Genomic DNA, 24,199 nt, shown 5'->3' with positions numbered 1-24,199 from the left:
AGACAGCAGGTGTTATATATATGGCCCTGACAACATAAGAGAAATGCTGCACACCTCAAAATATAAACAAAAATGATGATACAGTTACCGGTGCTCCAATGCTTGTACGAAAGCCTGTGATCAGTCCTGGGTAGATGAAAAAAGGGAACAAAGGGCACAACTGATTTAGAATATCCAAACTCATTTATTGAGGCAACACAACGTTTCGACCGTGATGGTCTTTATCAAGTGACATAGTGGCATAAACATAATCCCTTCAGACAACATTTAAATAGTGCCCCAAACCCCATCATGCAACCTGTTCAATCAGTGATGATGGTAATCATGTGCTTGAAAAGTCCCTCTATCCAATGTCCTGTTCAAATCCTTAACAAGGTGATCTATGTCCGATGTTAAGACACTCCTGTGTCTCGTGGTGTCTTCTACATTCTCCCCACTTCCGGGTCCTCACGCGGTGTCCATACTTGATGACGGCATCCATCTGGGTCCTCTTCTCGTGGAACGCATTCTTAGCGCTATGCGTTTCATTGTTCGCGCATGCGCAGTCCGTTTTTTTCACGATCACCTTCTCCTTGCCTCTCTTTGGAACGCATGAAGCGCAGACTGCATGTCAGTCACTGCGCATGCGTTTCTGAATCCATCCGTCGATATCTGGCTCAAAGGAGATGATCTTCTTCTGTATTTGTCCCACGATGTGTCCCCTTCTCCAGGCAGTCAGTGGGGGGGTTTCTTCAACATCAAACATCCATAATGTGTATTAGAAAGGAGAAAAAAAAAAGGAGGGATAGATCAGCACAACACTATGTGAACTGATTGCAAAATATACCATCCTACTGTGCAAAGTGAATTATAATAAAAAAAGATTAAAAAGGTTGGTCTTTTGTCTTATTTAGAATTCGCAACCCCAGAGGTGTACTAACCTTACAGTATTTATCCAATACAGCAAGCAGTGGCAGCAACCTATAGCTAGTGGGAAAGAAGCAATATTATCTTTCCTCAATGAAGCACCCTAATGACAAAAAGTCATCCAGTCCATTAGGATAAACAGTGTCTAATGTGTGAATCCAGAAGGATTCACGTTATAATAATAAAACATCCTTGTCTAGGCCTGCCCTAGCTCTTTTAAAATGTTCAATACCCATTAATTTTAATGAAGATATTGGATGACTGAAATCAGTGCAATGTCTGATAAGAGCAGTATCCTCTGCACGATTATTGATTTTGCTTTTATGTTCGATAAATCTTGTTTTGAGCATATGATTGTTCTTACCGATATAACATAATCCACGTGGACATTTAATCATGTACACTATGTTTGTGGTTGTGCAGGTGATACGCTTTTTAATATTAAACAATTTGCCACTTCTTGGATGATAAAACTTATCCCCAGTGTTTAGACTGTTACAGATGCTACACCCATAACACTTATAACAACCTGCCTTGGGTGAACTCAAGAAATGTGGAGTAGTACAGGCATACCCCGCATTAACGTACGCAACGGGACCGGAGCATGTATGTAAAGCGAAAATGTACTTAAAGTGAAGCACTACCTTTTTCCCACGTATCGATGCATGTACTGTACCTCAATCATCATATATGTGCATAACTGATGTAAATAACGCATTTGTAACAGACTCTATAGTCTCCCCGCTTGCGCACAGCTTCGGTACAAGTAGGAAGCCGGTATTGCTGTTCAGCACGTGCTGACAGGCGCATGCGCGAGCTGCTGTTTGCCTATTGGCGACATGTACTTACTCGCGAGTGTACTTAAAGTGAGTGTCCTTAAACCGGGGTATGCCTGTATAGTGTTTCTCATTATCGGCTTTAATTAGGATGTCCTTTAGATTCTCTCCCCGTCTATAAGCAAAACGTGGGAAATCTTTACAAACATCCTTAAGAGTGTCATCAGTCTGTAGTACTTTCCAGTGTTTTTTAAATGTTTTTTTTAATAAAACCACTGGCAGTTGTGAATTTACAAACAAACGTAAGACGATCACTTTTAGAAGCTTGTTGTGGAGATTTGTTAAATGCTGTGATAATTTCAGACCTATTGTGTCCCCTTACCACAAATCTCTCCTCGATCTCTTTTAGAGTGTCATCCAATTTATTTGGCCTGTCTACTATTCGTGTAGCTCTAATTTTTTGTGAAAATGGTAGCATTTGTTTCAGGCGCTCTGGGTGGAAGCTAGATGCATGCAAGGTACTATTCCTGTCTGTGGGCTTCCTATAGAGATCACTATGCAGTTCTCCATTTTCATATGTAAGGAGCACATCTAGATACGAGATCTGTTTTGTGCTCCAATTTTTAGTAAATCTTACAGTTGTATTCAGCCCATCAAGATAATCAAAGAAGTTGGTAAGCTCCTCCTCTGTACCTTCCCAAAGAAATAGCAAATCGTCAATGTTTCTACAATAGAATAACATCCTATTGTAATGCTCTGTGGGATAGATAAATCTCTCCTCAAAATCAGTCATATATAGGTTAGCATAGGATGGGACCACATTGCTGCCCATTGCCGTCCCTGCTGTCTGTAAATAAAAACTCTGTTCGAACTTAAAATAATTCTTATATAGAAAAAATGTAGGAGGAGCATAATATAATCCACAGGTGGATTTGATTTATGTGAATTAGTAAGATTTTGTCTGATGACATCTTACTGCCCGAAACACGTAGAAGGGTGCTTACCTCTGTTTTTTTAAATATGGATCAATAAAGGATTATATATTTTTATCAGTTTTTCTGGTGTGGGGCCCACTCTATTCAGGGCTGTGCGTTGGAGTACTTGTGAAATAGACCTTTTGTAGTGTGACAACAATTAGGAACATACAGTATACAGTATGAAGGATTATGTCTTAATGCATTAAGGTTTCTATAAGTCCAGATATATGGGAGGTCTTTGACAGTTATACCACACTGTTCATTATGTATCTTAAAATAAATAACACCCTTAGATCACACCAATGTAACAGAAATGGTTTTATTCATTTATAGACATTCCCACTCACCTTTTGCAGCGTTTTTCTCAGTAAACAGAGAGAATTCTCAGGCTCACTGCGTTTCCATGACAACGCTTGCCTTTTTAAACTCACCCCGACGTGCCCTCAGGTAACCCCGGAAGAAGCCTCTGCTAGGCAAAACAGCTGTCGGGCATAACTGTTAGAGGGCAGTAGCAGGAGCAGGGGTAGGAGGAGTGATTTACACAACTCTTCACACAGCTCTTGCTAGCACGATCCAAACCGGCTACATGATACGGCATTTCACTGCACTCATTACCTCACAGGGTCACATAAGATGGTAATAAGAACATCTGCCTATATCTAGGATTATTGTAGACTCTCTAGAAGTGGGGGAATCAGAATCATATGCGATATACCATTCATGTACATGCGTCTTTCGATTCATACCCACGCTGAGCTGACCACATGCTGCTGACTATTATCGCAATGTCTGCCTGGAAGGATATTTTTTTTGTCACCAAAGACAGATGTACTTCTACTTATTTATTTAAGCAAGCTCAGAATAAGAATTTAACCAGAGGCAATAATAAGTACAGAAATTTGCATTCATACCCCATAAATGCCAGAACACTTTATGGACATTTGTGTTATCAACAAATTTCCAACAGTATCTTTTGAAGTATCAATAAGAAGCCAGCAACTTTTGGAGAGAATACAGTGTATCAATAGAGATAAAAGATCCCTTTGTATTACTATGAAGTGTGGATGAGTGCCATATACTTAGCATTTGCAACAAGCACAGACTGTCCAGTATATTCCCTTGCCAGTTCTGCTACTTCAATGTTCACAGTTTATAGTATAGGAATGCATTATTATTCCAAAGGTTACTGTACTGTTTACTCCATCTAAAGAAATATACAGAAGTTTGCTACGGAGGGATTGTCTCTATGCTACACCTTCAGGGTTACCAAGCCATAGATAGGTTTACCTATTATTAGCATCTAGTGGTAATAGCTATAAGTATATCAAGGTCTATATTCTTCACCAGTGAATGGAGTTCTAGACATCACCTCAATCGGCATTTAGCCAATTAAGGTTGTATTGAGGTTATCATTTACATTCACTGTCATTAGTGGTTGTATTAGTCGTGTTATACCGTAATATCACCCTTACATTTTAATAGTTTTTAAAGTTTCGAGTGTAATAATTATTTGATGTATTAAAATTAATTTTAATTTATGTGATCTGACCAATATCTTATACATCCAGATATTGGTGCTCTGTATCCATTATCAACCAGGTTCCTTATATCTAGTTCTGAGTATACTGGTTTACTGCACAAAGTGATACCTTAGCTGGAACGCTTATTGTTAGCCTACCAGCTTCAATTTGGGTTTTCTAGGAGTGCCCCCATCCAAGGATATTTCTCCTTTCACTTGCCCCCATTCCCCTAAGTGTTGAGATCACCCATGGTAAAGCAAAAGTGGTAGTCATGGCACTGGATGACTAACACGGTGGGGGTACTATTCGAAAGCATGGAGCACCACAGAGCAATCGCGGCAGACACGGTCTCTAGCACAACAGACATTTTCTTCTTCAACCATGATGCCTGAGACAGTGAGTCTTGCTACATCTGTATGTAGGCGAGAAGCTGGAGAGGAGGAGTCAATGGAGGGAGAAGCGGGTGAGATGAGTATGTGTGGGAGAAGCAAGTGAGGAGAAGATAGGGGGGAAGTGGGTGAGGAGGGAAGTATGTTTAGGATAAACAAGTAAGGAGGAGAGTATGTGGGGGATAAGCTGGTGAGGAGGGAAGCATGAGGGGAGAAGCTAGTTAGGAGGGGGGCATGGTGGTAGAGGAGCTGATGAGGAGGGGAGCATATGGAGAAGCTGAGCTTGTGCAGTGGCCCGGCAGCCACCCCTGCTTTAGGCCAATGTCTGTTCCTGTTTTAGGACAAGTCATGTTATGATCCCTAGCTTATCAGAGCTTTGTGGATCTAGCCCTATATTATTAAAGGAACTTAATTATGTTGGAAAACAGCTTAGAACCTGGTTCAGTTATGCTCTTAGCACAGTTTTAAGATGTTTTATGAGTGATGTTTATGCAAATACCAGTGTTTAGAAGCACCCACAATCACATTCCTATTCCAAGTAAAGTTGGTCTACGTTTAGAAAATAGAAAGTGAGTAAAAAAATTATTATGAGTGTATCCACTGTTTACCATATTCAAGTTTTTGACAAATATTAAGTTTTACCTCAAACACCATATGGATATAGGGTGTGAATTTGATTCTCTCACTGTTCGCCAAACAAAGCATCTTGTTATCATCCAGGACAGTGTTCATATTTTCAATCCATAGTGCATCAACGGGCCCATCACAGATGATCCATTTGTGATCTTTGGAAGTATCATTTACAGCTGCTCGGACACTCAGTGCCATCAGTCCATCTTTCCATTCTAAGGTTAAATGGTTTATTTCTCCATATAATTCACCCATTGTTATTGATTTGGGGTTTAGAACAACAGTTTTAACGAGCTGGTAAAAATGATGTGTTTCCCCAGCCTTAAGTAAGGTTTCAAGTGCATCTGCCAGAACTTGGTAAACTGTAGTTTTTCCACCACCAGTTGGTCCAACCAGCATAACACCGTGTCTCACAATCATGGTTTCAAAAAACTGTATTACTTTATGAACCATGCTTGGTACAGGCTGCAAACCTCGAGCTATTATTGCATCTATGATAGTCGACTGCAATGTGCCATAGTCATGCTCAGGGATTAAAACGTCTGGGAAAAGGTCAGATATGATGCCACTAGTGAAGAGAAAAATATCATTAGTAAATGCTCCATTTTTCAAAAGTTGTACAGACATACAGAGAAGTAGTAATTATTGTGACAAACGTATTGCTAAAGTAATATATTGATACTGATCAATCAAGGACCACTACTGTACTAACAGTCCTTGTTTTAAGGATACCCCTGCTTGAGCAGAGGTAGTTCGGACAAAACTTTTGAGCCACCTGTGCTAAGGTGATGACATTCTTAAAACCTGGACTGTTAGGGCACTTGAGGACTGGAGTTGGGAAACACTGACTTACTGTAGGTTGTGGCTGTTTTAAAAATGAGGAAGGTGTGATGCTGATTAAAAGTATTCTACTATACTGTAGGCCCACATTTACTAGGCATTAAAATGCTTACGACACCTTATGGCCCATTCACTTCTAAGGACCGTAAGATAACTTCTAGTACCAGAAGGCGTCTTAGAGCATAGACGATACTGTACTTAAAAAATAGGGTCATAGGAGGTGATTTACGAATCATGAGCCAACATTAACTACAATGGAGTGGCGGAGGTTAGAGTCCGTGCAACTGTGTCTAAATTGTAAATGCATTTTTACTCTGCACTGGCCCCCATAAAGTAGTTCAGTCTTTGTGTGTATAAATAAGGTACTCTGATGATATGCTAAATTAATATTATGACACCTTAGATGGGGAAGAGAAGTCTGGCTATTTTATTGGTAATGAGAACAATGTGGTAGGAGAACGTGAGCAAGGAAATTAATAAGTAGCTTAGTATATGTGGATATACTCTAAATGGATCTAAATACCAGGTATACATCTTTTAAAGTTAAAACCACAATCATATAGGGGGTGATGTATCAGGGCAGACTTCGAGCAAAATTGACATAAATGTTTTTCTTCTTGCGTTTCTTTGTGTCAATATTAAGGTCTTTGCTCCAAGTTTTGCGGCATATGTATCAGCTTCTGATTTGGGCAGTGTTAATTAGAGGAGTTGCTTGACGCACAGATTATAATGATATGTATCAAACTCTGCATCCACGTGCGCGCTTTTATTTTGTATTTGCACCCAAAAAAAAAATCCCAGGTGAGTTAGCAAACTTTTTTGGGTAACAATTTGCGTCAAATGTGAGAAATACTTTGTTATATTTGATGCAAATGCAAATACAAAATGGAGCAATGCGCTAAAACAAACTTTGATTTGCACTTTCGTTACATTGTTATATCTCCTGCTTAGTATTTAGCTGGTGACATAACCCTGGTCATAGTGTATTCATTGCTTAAAGCTGCAATCCCCAATTTTACATAATTGGAACCCCCAGAGGTTAACCTAGCTACTTAGATATAATGTACAGTAGGTAAATTAATTTGCAATTAATTCATGTTCACTCTGACAAGGAGTCAGACTGTTACGGCAAACTTAAATATAGCATACCTGAATAAATCAGCATCGTCTGTTAAGAACTTTGGTAAATTTGAATCACGTAAGGCACGGATTAGCACCACATCCTCATTTAAATTGGGATGCTCTCTTTTCAGTGATCTTAACAAAAAAGAAGTTGTGAAAATATTACCTCACAATGAAATCTTTCAACCATGTTGTGCGTCTCCTCACTTTTAACTCTTTCATTATCAATAGAATAATGTAAAACTAAAATAGATTGGTTTGTAAAACAAAATGGCACTTTTATTTATGGTATTGTTATGTGCAAAGTTCTGTACTTGCATTTTCCCTTGCCAATTGATTAAAAAAAAAGGTAATTTCACCCTGCACAGTATACAAACTTTTGTTTAATTAATGCTAAGTGAGATTGCTGGGTCAGCGGATTATTTGTTGTCAGCGGATTGTTATTTGTTGAATAAACCAAATAATTAGTATGGCTCGAATGTGCTGAAGAAGCTAATTTATCACTATCACATAAGAAAATAACTACATTTTCCTTCAGCAATTAATGGATTATTTCACATCACATCATATTTGACAGAAAATGACATTTACTGGTATAACGTATACCCAAGAGGCACATGTTACACACTGTATGAAGAGCTCCTGCTAAGAATCTTTATCAATAAAGTAATGCAGAGGATATTGTTTGTGTATCTGTAAATTTGTATAACTATCTGACCCAAATTGTCTTTCAGATTCAGATAAAGCTGTCGAGGCTATCATTTACCATCAGAGGATATAAATAGTAACTAGAAAAGAAATATGCACAAGTCTCCCAGCTGCAAAACTATGGCATAACCCGGGCAAAAAGTAGCACATGATTTACCACAGAAAAGGACACCCACAGAAATAAAAGAAATGTTGTCCTTTGATAAATCTGGTGCAGTTTTTTGCACCAGTTTTGCCCTAGTTTTGCCGCCGGGAAATTTTGATAAATAAACCCTCTGCCCCCCACCCCACCTCCCTGTAAAGTATGGTTCCAATTCAGATACAGGAAACATACAAAAGCATCAACTCAGACCTCAATTAAAAAACCTACGACACCTGGATAATAAATATATTGGAATGAATGTCTAAAAAGTGAGAGGCCGATATACTGAGATATGATTTAGAAAATGTTGTGCCTCAACATTTCTGTGCTAAAAGGAAATGTAAACCTTCAAAAATGTGTGTCGTATGTATGAAGACTTCACACATGGCACATCATTTGTTGTTTTTAATAATTCCCCCCCATGTTGAATACCCGATTGATACAATTTAAATAAAAACCGAATGATTTGTAATTTTGTATTTTTAACGAGTATTAGTAACTAACCATTATTAGTGTAATATTAGTTAGAATAGCCTTACTGAGAAAATGAAGATATTTTTGTAACCTTTTCAAACCTCTGTGCTGTGTCAAATACTGTACATTTTTGGTTGATATATAGCATCTTCCTTCCGCGCTGACACTTTTAATAGTCTTTTAGGGTTTGTACGCCATCTTGCACTTGGTAAATGATTGTCAAGTATATTTACTTGATTTTGTGGTGCACAGAAATATTTTTTAGTACATGCCATTTACATCAGTACACCAAGACCAGTTAATTTCTGTACACTAAAACAAATGGAACAAAATGTTTTTTGATGCAGCTGACACAGATTGGAAAATGTCAGCTTAGTACATAGGTGCACAAAAGTGCAATTGAAATTTAGTTTGACGTGTTCATTTTTTGCCACAAAAGTCTATTTGCGATGTTTAATAGATAAGGGGGCCTATGCACAAAGCAGTCATAAAAAAAAAAATCGGCAGCAAATTTAAATTGCCATTTTTGACAGTGCGGCTATCATGGTATGTAGAAAGGCCGAATACCGGTGATAGCAACATTTGAACAAATGGCGAGTAGCCGGCAACGAGATGATCTGCCCTCCGAAAAGGGCTTACCTGGCGAGTTGATGCTACTGCAGAGAGAGAGAGAGACGCCTCTCCCTGCGCAAGGCTCGGCCGAAATAATTTTTTTTTAATTAAAATTGTATTACTAGTGTAGATGAGAAGGGGGTCTCGGGAGCAGAACCGCATTGATTTCAGGTCTGGGGACCCCCTGCTTCCCGAGATACAGGTCCCATCATGGGGTGCCGGTATCTCCTATGCATTGAAATGTCCTGGTCATGTGACGCGGGACATTTACATGCATAGGAGATAGCGGCACCCCATAACGCGGCCTGTATCTCGGGAAGCAGGGGGTCCCCGGACCTGAAATCAATGAGGTTCTTCTCCGGAGACCCCCAGCTCACGTGCAGTAGTAATACAATTTATATTAAATTATGTATTAAGCACCAAAGCACAACCCACCCCCTGTGCACCCACATAAAACCATTATTTATTTCTTGTAACACACAATTGATAACATAGGCCGGCAGATGTCCCCGCTGGTGTCTGGGGGCCCCACAGGGGTACCCGCAGGTGTCCGAGGGTCCACGAGTAGTCCCTGCTGGCCTGCGGTACCATTCGTGTTGTTAAAAAAAAATCAAAAAATAGTAACTTATCATGCCCATATTATATGGGAATGATGTTCTACTATGCCACTCAATGGGTACAGGGTGGAAATAGTGGGTCTGGGGTGGGTGGTTAGGCCTCCAAGGTAGGTAGTGGGGGAGGGTGGATTAACCCCTTAATTACTCTAGCGGTTATTAACTGCTAATGTGATTAAGGGGTTAGGGGCCATTAGATTGTATTTTTGAAAGTATTCTTTCTGGCAACGGAGGACATGGCCCTGCAGTACTGTATGCTGACAAGGATGCCCTTCATAATGACAGGGGTAAGTAGAACGGTTTTATTTAATTTATTTATGCTGCCTGGCTACTGTTTTGTTTAATACTGGGCAAATGATCTATTATCCATATCTGGATAATATTTATTTTGCACGTTACTGTGCTGTATGTGTTTGGGGGGAGGTGTATTTATTGAAATGTAGGCCATTTTAAACATGAATGGTACAACAGGCCAGCGGGGACCCACGGGGAACACCCGAGGAACCCTGGACACCCATGGGATGACCCGGGGACCCCCGCCGGCCTGTGATTTAATCCTGTGTATAAAAAAAAATAATGGTTTTATGTGGGGGCGCAGAGGGTGGCTGGGTTGTGTATTGGTGTTTTTAAATATTGTAATGGTTATTGGTGGCCTAGGAGGTGGGTGGTAGGGCTGTTGTCAGTATTTTTTTTATTGTGGGTAGCGGGGGTGGGTGAAAGTGGTAGTAGCCCCAAAAATTGGTGTTTAAGCCTACCGGTTGGGTAGCGGGAGGGGTTAACCCCTTTATTACCTTAGCAGTATTAACCGCAAAAGTAATGAAGGGGTTAAGTCCACACGGAAGCCCCTCGTAAGGCCTAAACACCCAACAAGGGCCAAATACCACCTTTCTGGCGGGACGATTGAGAGAGGAATTCTCAATTCTAGAGCGGTGATCAGCCTCGATAAGCTGATCGGGGCTACTAGAATTGAGTGAGTTTGAGAAACTGCCGATGAGTGCCAAAAAGTGGCTTATCGATTTTTTTTTTTTATCGCCGAATTATCGGAGCTTACTGAATAGTAGTAGGCTTTTTTGCCAATAAGTTGCCGATAACTGACTTATCTGACCTTTCTGCATAGGCCACTAAATGTTTCTGTTAAACACATCATTAAGTGGGTAATGAATCAAAGTCTCCTAGCTGCAAAACTGGACCAAAAGAACTAACAAATTAGCAAACATTTTAAATGACAAAAAGGATTACAATAGAAAATAAGATCAATCCTAAAAAGTTCTTCAAGTACCTTAATAACACCAAAAAATAGAAAAGAAAATATAGGATTCTTGCAGTGTGCGATGGCCAGGCAAATTATTGGAGATAAAGCAGAGGTATTAAACAAATTATTTGCCTCTCTATTTACCAGGGAAGAATCAATTGGAATTGTAGTGGCGCAGGAGGAAGCCACAACCTTTATATTAACGAACAATTGCTTAACTCAGGAAGAAGTGCATAAGGCACCTGGCCCCAATGGCATACATCCACAAGTTTTTAAGGAGTTAAGTTCAGTAATGGCCAAACCATTACATTTAATATTCAATGACTCATTTCCACAGGCTCACGGTCACAAGATTGGCATAAAGAAGATGTGATACCTATATTTAAAAAGGAAGCTAGATCACAACTGGAGATTTATAGACCTGTAAGACTAATATCAATAGTAGGGAAGCTACTTGAAGGTTTAGTATGGGATAATATTCAGGAAACATAATGGATAACAAAATTATTAGTAATAGTTAGCATGGCTTTATGAAGGATAGGTCGTGCCAAACAAACCTTATTGGTTTCTTTGAGGAGGTAAGTAGGAAATTAAACCAAGGTAATGCAGTTGATGTTGTCTACTTAGATTTTGCAAGGGCTTTTGACACAATTCCACACAAATGGTTAGTGCACAAAATAAAGCAAAACTATTTGCACATTTGCATCTTTGCTGATGACACTAAATTGTGTAAGGTACAGTAGTAGACAGAGCAGGATATCATTTCTCTCCAGAAGGACTTAGATAGACTAGAAACGTGGGCAGGTAAATGGCAGATGAGGTTTAATACAGATAAATGTAAGGTTATGCATTTGGAAAACAAGAATAAACATGTGACAGGTGACTTACAAATTAAATGGGGAAAAATTAAGAGAATCCTTGATGGAGAAGGATTTAGGAGTACTTGTAGACAGCAGGCTTTGCAATAGTGCCCAAATTCATGCAGTATCTGCAAAGGCAAACACTCTTATCTTGCACTAAATGGGGAATGGATGGAATGGTACTAAACATAATTATGCCCCTCTATAAAGCATTATTAATACCACATATTGAATAAGGAGTGCAATTTATAATTTATCAATTATAAAATGTATTAATGTTCAATTCCCACATAGTGTAGGTGTGTTTATGTGTCCGTTAGCAATAAATAAAAGGTTAATGCCATGTGACCCTCCTCTGCGCTCAATAGTCTATATAAGTGCCACGTGTGGACACAGCCCTATGAAGAGGAGAGTGCTGAGAGCTGCAGATGTCAGTAAGTCCTCACACGGCAACATTTTATAACGCGATCTCATTCTCTGGACCAAGAGGACCTCGTTATATCAGGGTTCAGCTGTAAATGTTCAAAAAAAGATTGTACATCTTTTTGGAAAGGTGTACAGGGATAAACAAAATAAATAAACATGGGAAGGATTTAGATCCAGGGAGTAATCTGATTGCCATTAGATGATATTTCACTATTTTTGTTTGCCTTCTTCTGGATCAATATACTGTAAATACAAATATAGGATAAGACTCTGTCATCTAAATTTAGCAGAGGTTGAACTTGATGGACATGTCTTTTTTAAACCTCATCTATTATCCAACTATGTAACTGCACCAAAATTATCAAAGGAAAGAGTCCTATAAATGATAATAAGATATTTTGCTCTGATGTATACAGTGCAGTCATTTTGCTCCAGGGAAACTTTGATACAGTACATGATCCCCCATGTTTATAGTGGGTAAAAAAAGTGACAAAAATAACATCTACAATACTATAAGTACCAAAAGTGACCGATATTCAGAAGAGCATTAGATGGGTTTAATTACTTTAGTTTCATAGCTGCAAATTAGGGGGGAAACCAGCGCAGTAACAGAAGCATATTTCTCAAAGAAAAAGCAATCCCATGGAAAGCAACTGCAGTTTTTCCTTTGAATAATGTGGTGATTTTATGGAGCTAGTTTTACGCCAGTTTGTAACCAGGAGACTTTTAAAAAATGACCTTTGATGTGTTTCATTCAGCTTCTCCAAACCTTTTCCACATTGTGGAGAATATACTGTGAATCCGTGGAAGTCCTACTTACTTTTTTAATGCAACTAAAGGGCTTATTCTCTATCCAGCGAAAAATAAATTGGGCCATTAATGTGAATGATGTCCCAATCAGCCACTTCGGCAGATATAGAATAAGCCCCTAACTATATTATCACTGTAGTACGACATGTTTTTATTTCTTTGTTAAATGAAAAAGCTATTTCTATTAAAACCGTGTACAGCAAATAAAAATACTGCTTGTGAACACATTCACATGTCTCAGACAGGACTGCAGCCCTGCTTTTCACCATTATCTCTTAGCATACAGTGTTTCCACTGCAGCCAGGGATTCTGGGGAATAACATGCAAATGAGAACTCACAGTTGTCACTTTCTGCTTCTTGTCAATTCTAAAACATTATAATATAACATTGAATAAGCTTATTAAGTTAATAAATTAAATGTAAAAAGCATAAACTGTACCAGTCACATTAATCTTTTCATCACTTTTGTATAAGGGGTTGATATCTATAGTTGATATCTATATTTGAATGGTAATGTCTTTCCATTTCTGATGAAGTATGATGCGCTTAAAGATTGTACAACACATTTTCATACAACACTGAAAATATTTCTTACCCAGCCATGACTAAAACAGATTTCACAGCTCTCATGCCAAAATCGTAGTGATCTTGTTGTGAAAGCTGCTCGCTACAAAGTTTATACATTTGAGTCATCTTCCGGGCAAGGACCTTACTGGATTCAAAACCTTCGGAATACAAAATCACCTAAAACAAATAATAAATTCACACATTGTATTTTTTTTTATATTTAATTCAGCATTTCAAGCTATTTTAATAGCTGTAGTTAATTAATAATTTGGAAGATTACTATAACATTGCTACTACAGTATGTGTGCTATCAAAACATAATGTTATACGATTCACTAAGTTGTGAAAAAGTTTTATATAACTTATACCTGACCTTTTATCCCTAAAGAATTCTGCAAATGGGATAAAAAATAAAAAAATATAAGTAAACCATTTTTTAAAGAAGTTAATGTATTGCATTAACTGCAGAATCATAGGGGAACAGGGTTCCTTTAAAAAAAAAAACTAGCGAGGACCTAGGAAGAGGCTAAGGAGGCAGTTAAAGCCTGAGGAGGGAGTGTATGCTTTAAAATATTACGTTTTATATTCCACCTGACATTGAGTGATTATGTACACTACTTGTGCGTTATTTACACAGTCATGTTAGGATTGTAGACTAGAGATAGAAAAACATAACAAGTAGGAGTAAAAGGTACGGTATATAATCTATTTATGTGACTCATTTGCACTAAATGTGGCAAAAAAAAGACATGGGCGTTATTCACTCAAGAATCCTGGCTGCAAAACCAGGGCAAAACCAGTGCAAGATATTGTATGAGATTTGTCAAAAGAAAAACTGCAGTTGCTGTCAATAGGATTCCTTTTCATTGGTAAATATTGTAGTGGTGCTATTTTTTCACACTGGTTTGTCTGAGGATTGCAAGCAGGTTGTAGACTCACTAGCAATGTTTGGTACAATTTAAGACAGTAGTAGCTACTGTATAAGTGTCTGAATATATTAATTTAGTCCAATGCATTTAATTCTGAAGATGTATTGACTATCAACTAAGGTAATAAAGAGGTCAAATCATGCAAATAAAACCATCCACAGAACAGAAATGTGTATTGGGGAATGTAGTACATATCTGCCCAAGGGTGCTGGGAACTTTTGCTCTGCAACTAAGAAGATTGTCCTATTAGACGTGATCAAATAAGTTATATTCTTTATATTTAAAAAAAAAAAAAGTATCAGGTTATACACCAAATGTGTATTCCAGGTAGTGAGGTTAATAAAATAGTGAAATAGAAAAACAAGCGCAAATAATATCACAAATAAATCAAAAGTAACACAGATGATATACTATCCTTAATGAGTGCAGCTCCTGACGTAGAATTGAAACCAAATTCAATCAGCAAATGAAGGAGAAACAGGTGCGCAAATCACATGAGGACATGTAAAAGAAATTGAAAACCCAAAATACTGCAATATTGTCTACTCCAACAAAATAGCTTCAATGCTGGAAGTTCTATAAAATTTGCACTCACGTGTTTAACGTGAAATGAAAGCGTTGTGGTTATTCAAAGTTACCAACTTATATCTCCAGACAAGTACTCCAGATCCATATACAGGGGGGGAAAATCCATATACAAAAAAGGGAAAGCAAAATAGTATAATACTGTTTTTAATGTTAAAAACACAAGTATTTCACTTACATAAGTGCCTTTGTTTAAGAGCATTCAGACCACCCTGGGTCATAGGGTCAGACAAAGTATTCACAGCAAACAGCATCCGCTCCACGGCCGTCACAGCAGGTACTGGGCTGATTAAAGTTGTCCTCCACTCTGAGTTAGTGGCACAGCTGTTCCATGGCACCACCGCTGCGTGCCCCCGGCTGACTGGATTGGTTACAGTGCAGGTGTAAGCCACTTCCCGGTCTGCGGGTGTTAGCAGCACCCTGATCAGCTTGCCCCCGTCGTGCAAGATGTGGGTACTGTTGATGGGAGCCCTCTGCCGAGGGGGGCAAGCTGATCAGGGTGCTGCTAACACCCGCAGACCGGGAAGTGGCTTACACCTGCACTGTAACCAATCCAGTCAGCCGGGGGCACGCAGCGGTGGTGCCGTGGAACAGCTGTGCCGCTAACTCAGAGTTAAGGACAACTTTAATCAGCCCAGTACCTGCTGTGACTGCCGTGGAGCGGATGCTGTAGCTGTGAATATCTTGTCTGACCCTATGACCCAGGGTGGTCTGAATGCTCTTAAACAAAGGCACTTATGTAAGTGAAATACTTTGTGTTTTTAACATTAAAAACAGTATTATACTATTTTGCTTTCCCTTTTTTGTATATGGATTTCCCCCCCCTCTATATGGATCTGGAGTACTTGTCTGGAGATATAAGTTAGTAACTTTGAATAACCACAACGCTTTCATTTCACGTTAAACACGTGAGTGCAAATTTTATAGCATTGAAGCTATTTTGTTGGAGTAGACAATATTGCACTATTTTGTGTTTTCAATTTCTTTTACATGTCTTTTACATGTCCTCATGTGATTTGCGCACCTGTTTCTCCATCATTAAGTGAGGTTAATAAAGCATATTTATTTATTTATTTTCGGGATTTTTGTGACATTATACTTACCTCTGCTATCAAGGCGTAGTTTGGAACCATCATTGAAAAAGGCCTGAAGAGTGCCTTTAGATTATCTGGTAATTCAGTCCTTCCAGCATAGCCTGGATTCATTGTGATGAATGCTGCACAGGTCATGACCAACTTTATTTCACGTCCTTCAAACATAAACCTAGAAAGCTGAGTGGCAGAAAGTGACAATTTAGGAATTAATTTAAACAGTAGTGAGTAGAAAATGTTGTTTTCAGCTAAACAGCTTTATGTGCTATCAATCAGTTTTCTATATACAGTACATTTTTAATCTTGAATTGTACACTGCCAATGGCTTTAGATAGTGTGTATAGTATACAATGATAAATGGCAGACTAGCACTTGTACTACATGCAAAACAGAGAGTAGCGCCAGTAGGGAAGGCATCTGCTCCCGGCTCGATGGTATAAACAATCACGTTCCAAGTGGGGAAGAAAGGTAAGTCCAACCTCATGTGGCTCTCACTCCCGATCGTCACGGCAAACAAACACCTGTAGCACTTTGGATGAGGATCAGCTCCGTTTAGGGAATGCACCCGCTCCCGTTCCTCAGCATTGAACTCCACGTGTCACCGTCGGGTAAGTAAAAGAAGGCAGGATCACCTGGACTGCACCACAGCTGTTATAATTGAACACAAATCAACAGCCTCTTCTGAGTGGGTTGAATAACTTGCAGAAAAATAGCCAGAAGGGCAATATTGAGCTAAATATAGATTATAGCAAGCAATAAAATAGAGAAATAGCACACAATTTATTTCCAACGCGTTTCGTATCCACGGATACTTCATCAGGTAAGGATACGTGGATACGAAAGTTATTCAACCCACTCACAAGGCGCTGTTGATTTGTGTTCAACTATAACAGCTGTGGTGCAGTGCAGGTGATCCTGTTTTCCTTTACTTACACGACGGTGACACGTGGAGTTCAATGCTGAGGACCAGGAGCGGGTGCTTTCCCTAACCAGAACTGGTCTTCATCGAAAGTGCTACGGGCGTTTATTTGCCGTGACGATTGGGAGTGTGAGCCACATGAGGTTGGACTTACCTTTCTTCCCCACTTGGAACAGGATTGTTTATACCAGGCCTGCCCAACTCGTAAAGTGAGAAGGGCCGAACTGCTCCAAGGAAAAAGAATTGGGGCCGCACGGGTTAAATCATCATCATCATCATCATCATCATCATCATCATCTCTCCTCCAGCACCTCTCATCATCATCATCCTCCTCATATCTCCCCCAGAACCCCTCTCTATCAACCTTTACGATACTCCCCATCTATCTCTCATAACCCCATCTCTCCCCCTCACCCACACAATACCCCCCTCCACATCAAACACACAATACCCCCTCCACATCCCCCCAGCCCATTCCATGTCAGCAGCCCCCCCCAAGTCAGCATCCCATGTCAGCATCCCCCCCCCCACAAGTCAGCATCCCCCCCATGTCTCTCATCCTCTCAATATGACTCTCTCCCCCTCCCCTCAATATGACACTCTCCCCCTCCCCTCAATATGACACACTCTCCCCCTCCCCTCAATATGACACTCTCCCCCTCCCCTCAATATGACACTCTCTACCCCTCCCCTCAATATGACATTCTCTCCCCCTCCCCTCAATATGACACTATCCCCCTTTCCCCTAAATCACACCCTCTACCCCTCCTCTCAATATGACTCTCTCCACCTCCCCTCAATATGACACTCTACCCCTCCCCTCAATATGACACACTCTCCCCCTCCCCTCAAAATGACACTCTACCCCTCCCCTCAATATGACACTCTCTGCCCCTCCCCTCAATATGACACTCTCTCCCTCCCCTCAATATGACACTCTCTCTCCCCTCAATATGACACTCTCTCTCCCTCCCATCAATATGACACTCTCTCTCTCTCTCCCTCCCCTCAATATGACACTCTCTCCCTCCCCTCAATATGACACTCTCCCCCTCCCCTAAATGACACGCTCCCCCTCTCCCCTCAATATGACACTCTCTCCCCCTCCTCTCAATATGACACTCTTTCCCCCTCCCCTCAATATGACACTCTCTCCCCCTCCCCTCAATATGACACCCTCCCCTTCCCCTCAATATGACACTCTCCCCCTCCCCTCAATGACACACTCTCCCCCTCCCCTCAATATGACACACTCTCCCCCTCCCCTCAATATGACACACTCTCCCCCTCCCCTCAATATGACACACTCTCCCCTCCCCTCAATATGACACACTCTCCCTCTCCCCTCAATATGACACACTCTCCCCCTCCCCTCAATATGACACACTCTCCCCCTCCCCTCAATATGACACTCTCCCCCTCCCCTCAATATGACACTCTCCCCCTCCCCTCAATGACACACTCTCCCCCTCCCCTCAATATGACACTCTCTCCCTCCCCTCAATATGACACTCTCTCTCCCCTCAATATGACTCTCTCTCTCCCTCCCCTCAATATGACACTCTCTCTCTCTCCCTCCCCTCAATATGACACACTCTCTCCCTCCCCTCAATATGACACTCTCCCCCTCCTCTCAATATGACACTCTTTCCCCCTCCCCTCAATATGACACTCTCCCCCCCTGCAACTCACATCATACCCTCCCCCTGCAACTCACATCACTCTCCCCCCCCTGCACCTCACATCACTTCCCCCCCTGCACCTCACATGCCAGCAGCCCACCCCCCCTCACATGCCAGCAGTCCCCCCCCCTCACATGCCAGCAGCCCACCCCCCTCACATTCCGGCAGCCCACCCCCCCTCACATGCCAGCAGCCCACCCCCCCTCACATGTCAGCAGCCCACCTCCCTCACATTTCAGCAGCCCACCCCCCCTCACATGTCAGCAGCCCACCCCCCCTCACATGTCAGCAGCCCACCTCCCCTCACATGTCAGACGCCCACCCCCCCTCACATGTCAGAAGTCCACCCCCCCTCACATGTCAGCAGCCCACCCCCCCTCACATGTCAGAAGCCCACCCCCCTCACATGTCAGCAGCCCACCCCCCCTCACATGTCAGCAGCCCCCCCCTCACATGTCAGAAGCCCACCACCCCCTCACATGTCAGCAGGCCACCCCCCTCACATGTCAGCAGCCCACCCCCCCCTCACATGTCAGCAGCCCACCCCCCCTCACATGTCAGCAGCCCACCCCCCCTCACATGTCAGCAGCCTACCCCCCCTCACATGTCAGCAGCCCACCCCCCCTCACATGTCAGCAGCCTACCCCCCCACCTCTGCACCAGCCCGTTTTTAACACCCACCCCCCACCAGCCCGTTTTTCACACCCACCCCCCACCAGCCCATTTTTCACACCCACCCCCCAACAGCCCGTTTTACACACACACACACACACACACACACACACACACACACACACACACACACACACACACACACACACACACACACACACACACACACACACACCCACACACACACCCACACCCACACACCCACCTCTTTTAGATCAGCTCAGCACATCCTCTCCCCGGTACTAAGCCCCGTCCCCAGCATCCTGCTATTGAAAAAAAAAACTCACGGCTGCCGCATCCTCCTCATGCTGCTGCTGCCCCCGCGAACCGCAAAACCCGGGGGCGGGGAGGGGGGTGGAGGAGGGGGGGTGGAGGAGGGTTTTGGAGGGGAGGAGGGGGGTGGAGGAGGGGAGGAGGGGTCGGTGGAGGAGGTGAGGATGGGAGGAGGGGGGTGGAGGAGGGGAGGAGGGGGGGTGGATGAGGGGAGGAGGGGGGGTGGATGAGGGGAGGAGGGGGGGGTGGATGAGGGGAGGGGGGGGTGAATGAGGGGAGGAGGGGGAGGTGGAGGAGGGGAGGAGGGGGGGTGGAGGAGGGGAGGAGGGGGGGTGGAGGAGGAGGGGGGGTGGTGGAGGGGGGGGATGAATCGCCGCCATTTTTTTAAACTTTTTTTTTTTTTTTAGTTAATTAATTCACTGGCGCCCGGCCGGAGTCATCGCGGGCCGCACAGAGAGGCCGCGGGCCGTATGTTGTGCAGGCCTTGTTTATACCATTGAGCCGGGAGCGGGTGCCTTCCCTACCGGCGCTACTTTCTATTCGTATGCAGACACTGACCACTCTGCCTTACAATTTGGCGAATTTCTCCTTGGAAACTAAGATCATTTCATGATGTGTATGGGAAACCTGGTAATATTGTATCTATTTTAATGCAATATTTTTATTTCCGAGGGCCTGTATAGAATGACGGTGTACCTGGGTGCGGGTCTTTACATTACCCCCCACCCCTCTATGGGGAGGGGAACGGGTTGGTTTCTGTGGGTATCGGGCATTGAGCTGGCTAAATAGCCGCGGGGCATGTACTTGCGTGGCTGGTTCCGTTGGCCGTTCTTCCAGACATTAGCCCCTCCAATCCACCAGGTAAAACAGATTTCTGACAACTCTTTTAGCATTGCACATCACCTGAACCTCAAACTCATGTTGTCCTCAGATTTGAGGGGTCTCTGGACTTTATTAGGAAAGGTGTTTGCAATGTATAATCCAGAAAGTCAGTAACTGAAGACGATAGACCACAGGGTTTAATTATTGAATGACAGAGAATGGTCCTGTAAACTCAAGAGCGAACTGCTTAGGGGTGTTTTTTAAAGGTAAGTCCTGGGAGAACAGCCACACCCAATTACCCAGTTGATACAGGGGACTGGGCGCCTGATGACAATCTGCAAACTTCTTTTATCTAGCGTTTGCTTGACGCAATTGAATTGCTAAACTCTGGTGAATATTTTGTAGCGTAGATCCAGGGAGGAGAGGGCTGGGACTGGAGGCCATTTCTGTTGGCATAGAGGCATCTTCTGGTGATATGCGAAGGTTACAAACAATGGTAGAAGCATGTCGGAAATTGTTATAGGAGAAATGAGCGGTTGCTAGAAAAGTAGTCTAGTCTGACTACTAGTAAAACACCAAAGATACTGTTCCAAGGTTTGGTTCAGACATTTAGTTTGTCCGTTACACTGTTGGTGATAGCCATACATCGGTGCTTTTTAAATATGCAGTAATTAACACATCTCAGACCAAAAACAGGAAATTAATTGTGATTCTCTGTCCATAATTATATTACTTGGGAAGCTGTGTAAACGATATACTTCTTTGAAAAAAAACTTTGGCTTTGCCCACAAATCCTTGAGCTGTGGGCAAACAAGGAAGTGGCACGAAGTGAGTGAGTTTAAAAAAAGCAATAGTTAGAATTATCATAGCACCATGAGAGGGGGATAATTCTACAAATCCATAGACATACAGGTCCATGAAAGATTAGGACAGTCAATCGGTTGTAATAATCCAGCTGGTCGTTGCTGTGTTTGTTTAATTTGCGCACACGTTTCACAGGAACTAATGAATAGAGCAGCATCCTGTGGAAGCTGTGGCCACCAAAAACATATTTGGAGCAATTCGACAATCTTTATGACCCCCTTCTGGCCAGCAATTGGTAGGTCATGGAACCATTTAAGGACTTGCAGGCGTTGGTTGGAATTTAAAGCCTATTCATAAACTCCAGACACTTACTCTGACTCCTGAAATTACGAGGTCAGCTACGATGAACTCTTATAGCAAAGCTGTAGTTTTCAGTACCCCGTCTCACACGGTGAAGAAATTTGTCGCATATTTGAACTGCAGCCAGTACATGTGCAGGAGGAAGAACCAATTCGGAAGATATCGGTATTTACTTAAAAGAGCATCCGCTTTTCCATTGTTCTTTCCTGGTTTGATGTGAAATGAAAAAACTGCTCACCTAATACACATTAGTATAAATGATGGCTAAGGGGCAATAGAGGAATATATGATATGTAGACAAATAGATCCAAAGAGGATCCGCAAGGTCCTCCACAAAAAATGCACTCATTAGCATGTAGGGGGAAAAGTACTAACCAAATGAGTCCTACAGAGAATTCAACTGCTGTGGCTCTTAAACTAGGATCAAATGAAAAATAATAACATTTTATTGGTCAAATTACTGACAAATGTATTAAAACCAAAACATATGTAACAATGTGTATATAAAAAATATATATATTAAAAACCCTGTGGTGGAATTGCAGTGTTTAATGTATGTGGGTGTAAGGTATGTGACCCAGAGAACTTACAGTAATTAATTTGCATTAATATGCTAGTCTCAGAAGGTAACACCCAAAGTAATACACTTGACATCAGTAGTGAAAATAAGGTTTAGTAGGTTGATTTACAGGCCTATATTGGATAAAGTTGTTACTATTGCTATAATAATTGCAACAAAAGTGACACCAATTCAATGAGTCCAAAAATGTTACAATGTAATTATTAGCTCTGGTTGCCAAAGTTGTTCATGCTTGCATATTAGTGTGTTTAGCATATTGGTCAAAAACATAGATCTCTATGAATATGTAGCCTAAAAGTGTAAACCAAGTATATCAAGGGTACCTGACTTGCAGCAGTATACACACAATAATATCTTCACACTCTGCTATTGCATACAATTTTGCTGTCACGGAGGGCCAGACAGATAGAAAAAACACTCCTCAACGTGGATAGTATGAACAATAACTAATGATAAGTAATCCAATATTATCTGTGTAGTGAGGAGAGTATACAGTATATGTATCACACTCTAACAGATGAGGAAAACTAGTAATATCACATAGTTTAAATCTGCCACGGAGGGTCAGAGTGTCTAACAGTGCATTAGTATACAAGCCGTGTATCCCAGGTCTGATGTCGGCAACTCCAGATGACGTCACCGATGGTGACGTCCTACAATCGACGCGCGTTTCGAGAGATTCACTCTCTTCTTCAGGGGGGGGGGTGGACTTATTTGGTTAGTACTTTTTCCCCTACATGCTAATGAGTTCTTTCCTGGTTTCTAAGTTTATTAGTACAGCAGTGCAAATGTGTTAAGTTCTTATGATCAGTCCATACTTCCACCTCATGTTCTGCCCCTTCCATTGTCTCCTGCTCGGATGGTTAACAGTTCATGCTCCATAATTGTATAGTTCATTTCAGCATTGGGCAACTTTCGCTACAGAAAGGTGACTGGATGGATGAAGGAATCCATAGGAAATCATTAAGAAAAAAAAACTGCACCAAGGGCTGAATCTGCTTCCACAATAAATGGTTGCTGCGGATCAGGGTGCATCAATAAGGGTGCTGTAGAGAATCTTCGCTTTAATTTTATAAAAGCAGTTTCGGTTTGAGTTCACTAAGAAAAGGAACATGTTTCCTAAGGAGGGTCATCAGTGGAAGTACCATAAGCGAAAAGTTCTGAATAAACCGGTGCTAAAAATGAGCAAATCCTAAAAATTTCTGTGGGTGATAGCCACTCCCGTATGGCCTGGATCTTTCATTCATTCATAGCTATTACGGAGGCCGAGATCACATTCCCCAGAAATATGATTTGTTATCAAACAAGCATTTTTCAAACTTGGCGTACAATTGAAAATGTTGTTAGCTTTCGTGTAGTTGTGGGTCACTGTACAGGAAGAAAGGGGGTGGCCTGGGATTAAAGGGGTTACACCCCATTTGGCCATCCCCTGACCTCACCAGGGAGACAAGGGGTTAACTGGGCTGAGACCCAGAACTGTGATTTAACTCCTGTTATGACATGTAAATGTGTATTCCCCTGTTCCCCCTGTTTTATTGTAACATCTAGTTAATCAGTGTCTGCATCACACACACACTGGGATCCATCCGGGAGCACAAGGGTTAATAGTTGTATAGTGATTATAGCCCTTTGTGTAACTTTCCCGCCTTTTCAGGCACCATTTTGCAGGCTCCCATAGGCCTCCATTGGAACTCCATGTCTTTCAATGGCGAATCTTGCTGTTGAGTCCTGTTCCTGAGAAGACCAGCAGATGGCGTCCGAGAGGGAGAGCGGCGGTTTCCCATTGAAAGTCAATGGGCTCATTGACTTCAATGGAGAAATCCTCGAGAGAGCTTTCCAGGAACGAGTTGGCTGCC

The 24,199-nt window shown here is 41.8% G+C and overlaps 1 protein-coding gene across 4 annotated transcripts in view; it reads right to left on the bottom strand.

Annotated features, from left to right (window-relative positions):
• The window catches only part of DNAH6 (dynein axonemal heavy chain 6), a 448,872-nt gene that overhangs the window by 226,533 nt on the left and 198,140 nt on the right, over positions 1 to 24,199 (bottom strand). For all 4 annotated transcript variants that reach the window (XM_075607019.1, XM_075606995.1, XM_075607010.1 and 1 more), the window contains 4 exons: positions 16,244 to 16,411; positions 13,655 to 13,803; positions 7,188 to 7,295; positions 5,211 to 5,766 (listed from right to left, as the gene is read on the bottom strand). In XM_075607019.1, coding sequence (XP_075463134.1) covers positions 5,211 to 5,766; positions 7,188 to 7,295; positions 13,655 to 13,803; positions 16,244 to 16,411 — 981 coding nt within the window. The remainder of the gene's footprint in view (positions 1 to 5,210; positions 5,767 to 7,187; positions 7,296 to 13,654; positions 13,804 to 16,243; positions 16,412 to 24,199) is intronic.

Source organism: Ascaphus truei, chromosome 1 (genome assembly GCF_040206685.1).
Source record: "Ascaphus truei isolate aAscTru1 chromosome 1, aAscTru1.hap1, whole genome shotgun sequence".
In the NCBI taxonomy this organism is placed as follows: domain Eukaryota; kingdom Metazoa; phylum Chordata; class Amphibia; order Anura; family Ascaphidae; genus Ascaphus; species Ascaphus truei.
Note: the sequence above shows the minus strand (reverse complement) of the source record. Positions and strands in the feature narration are given on the sequence as shown.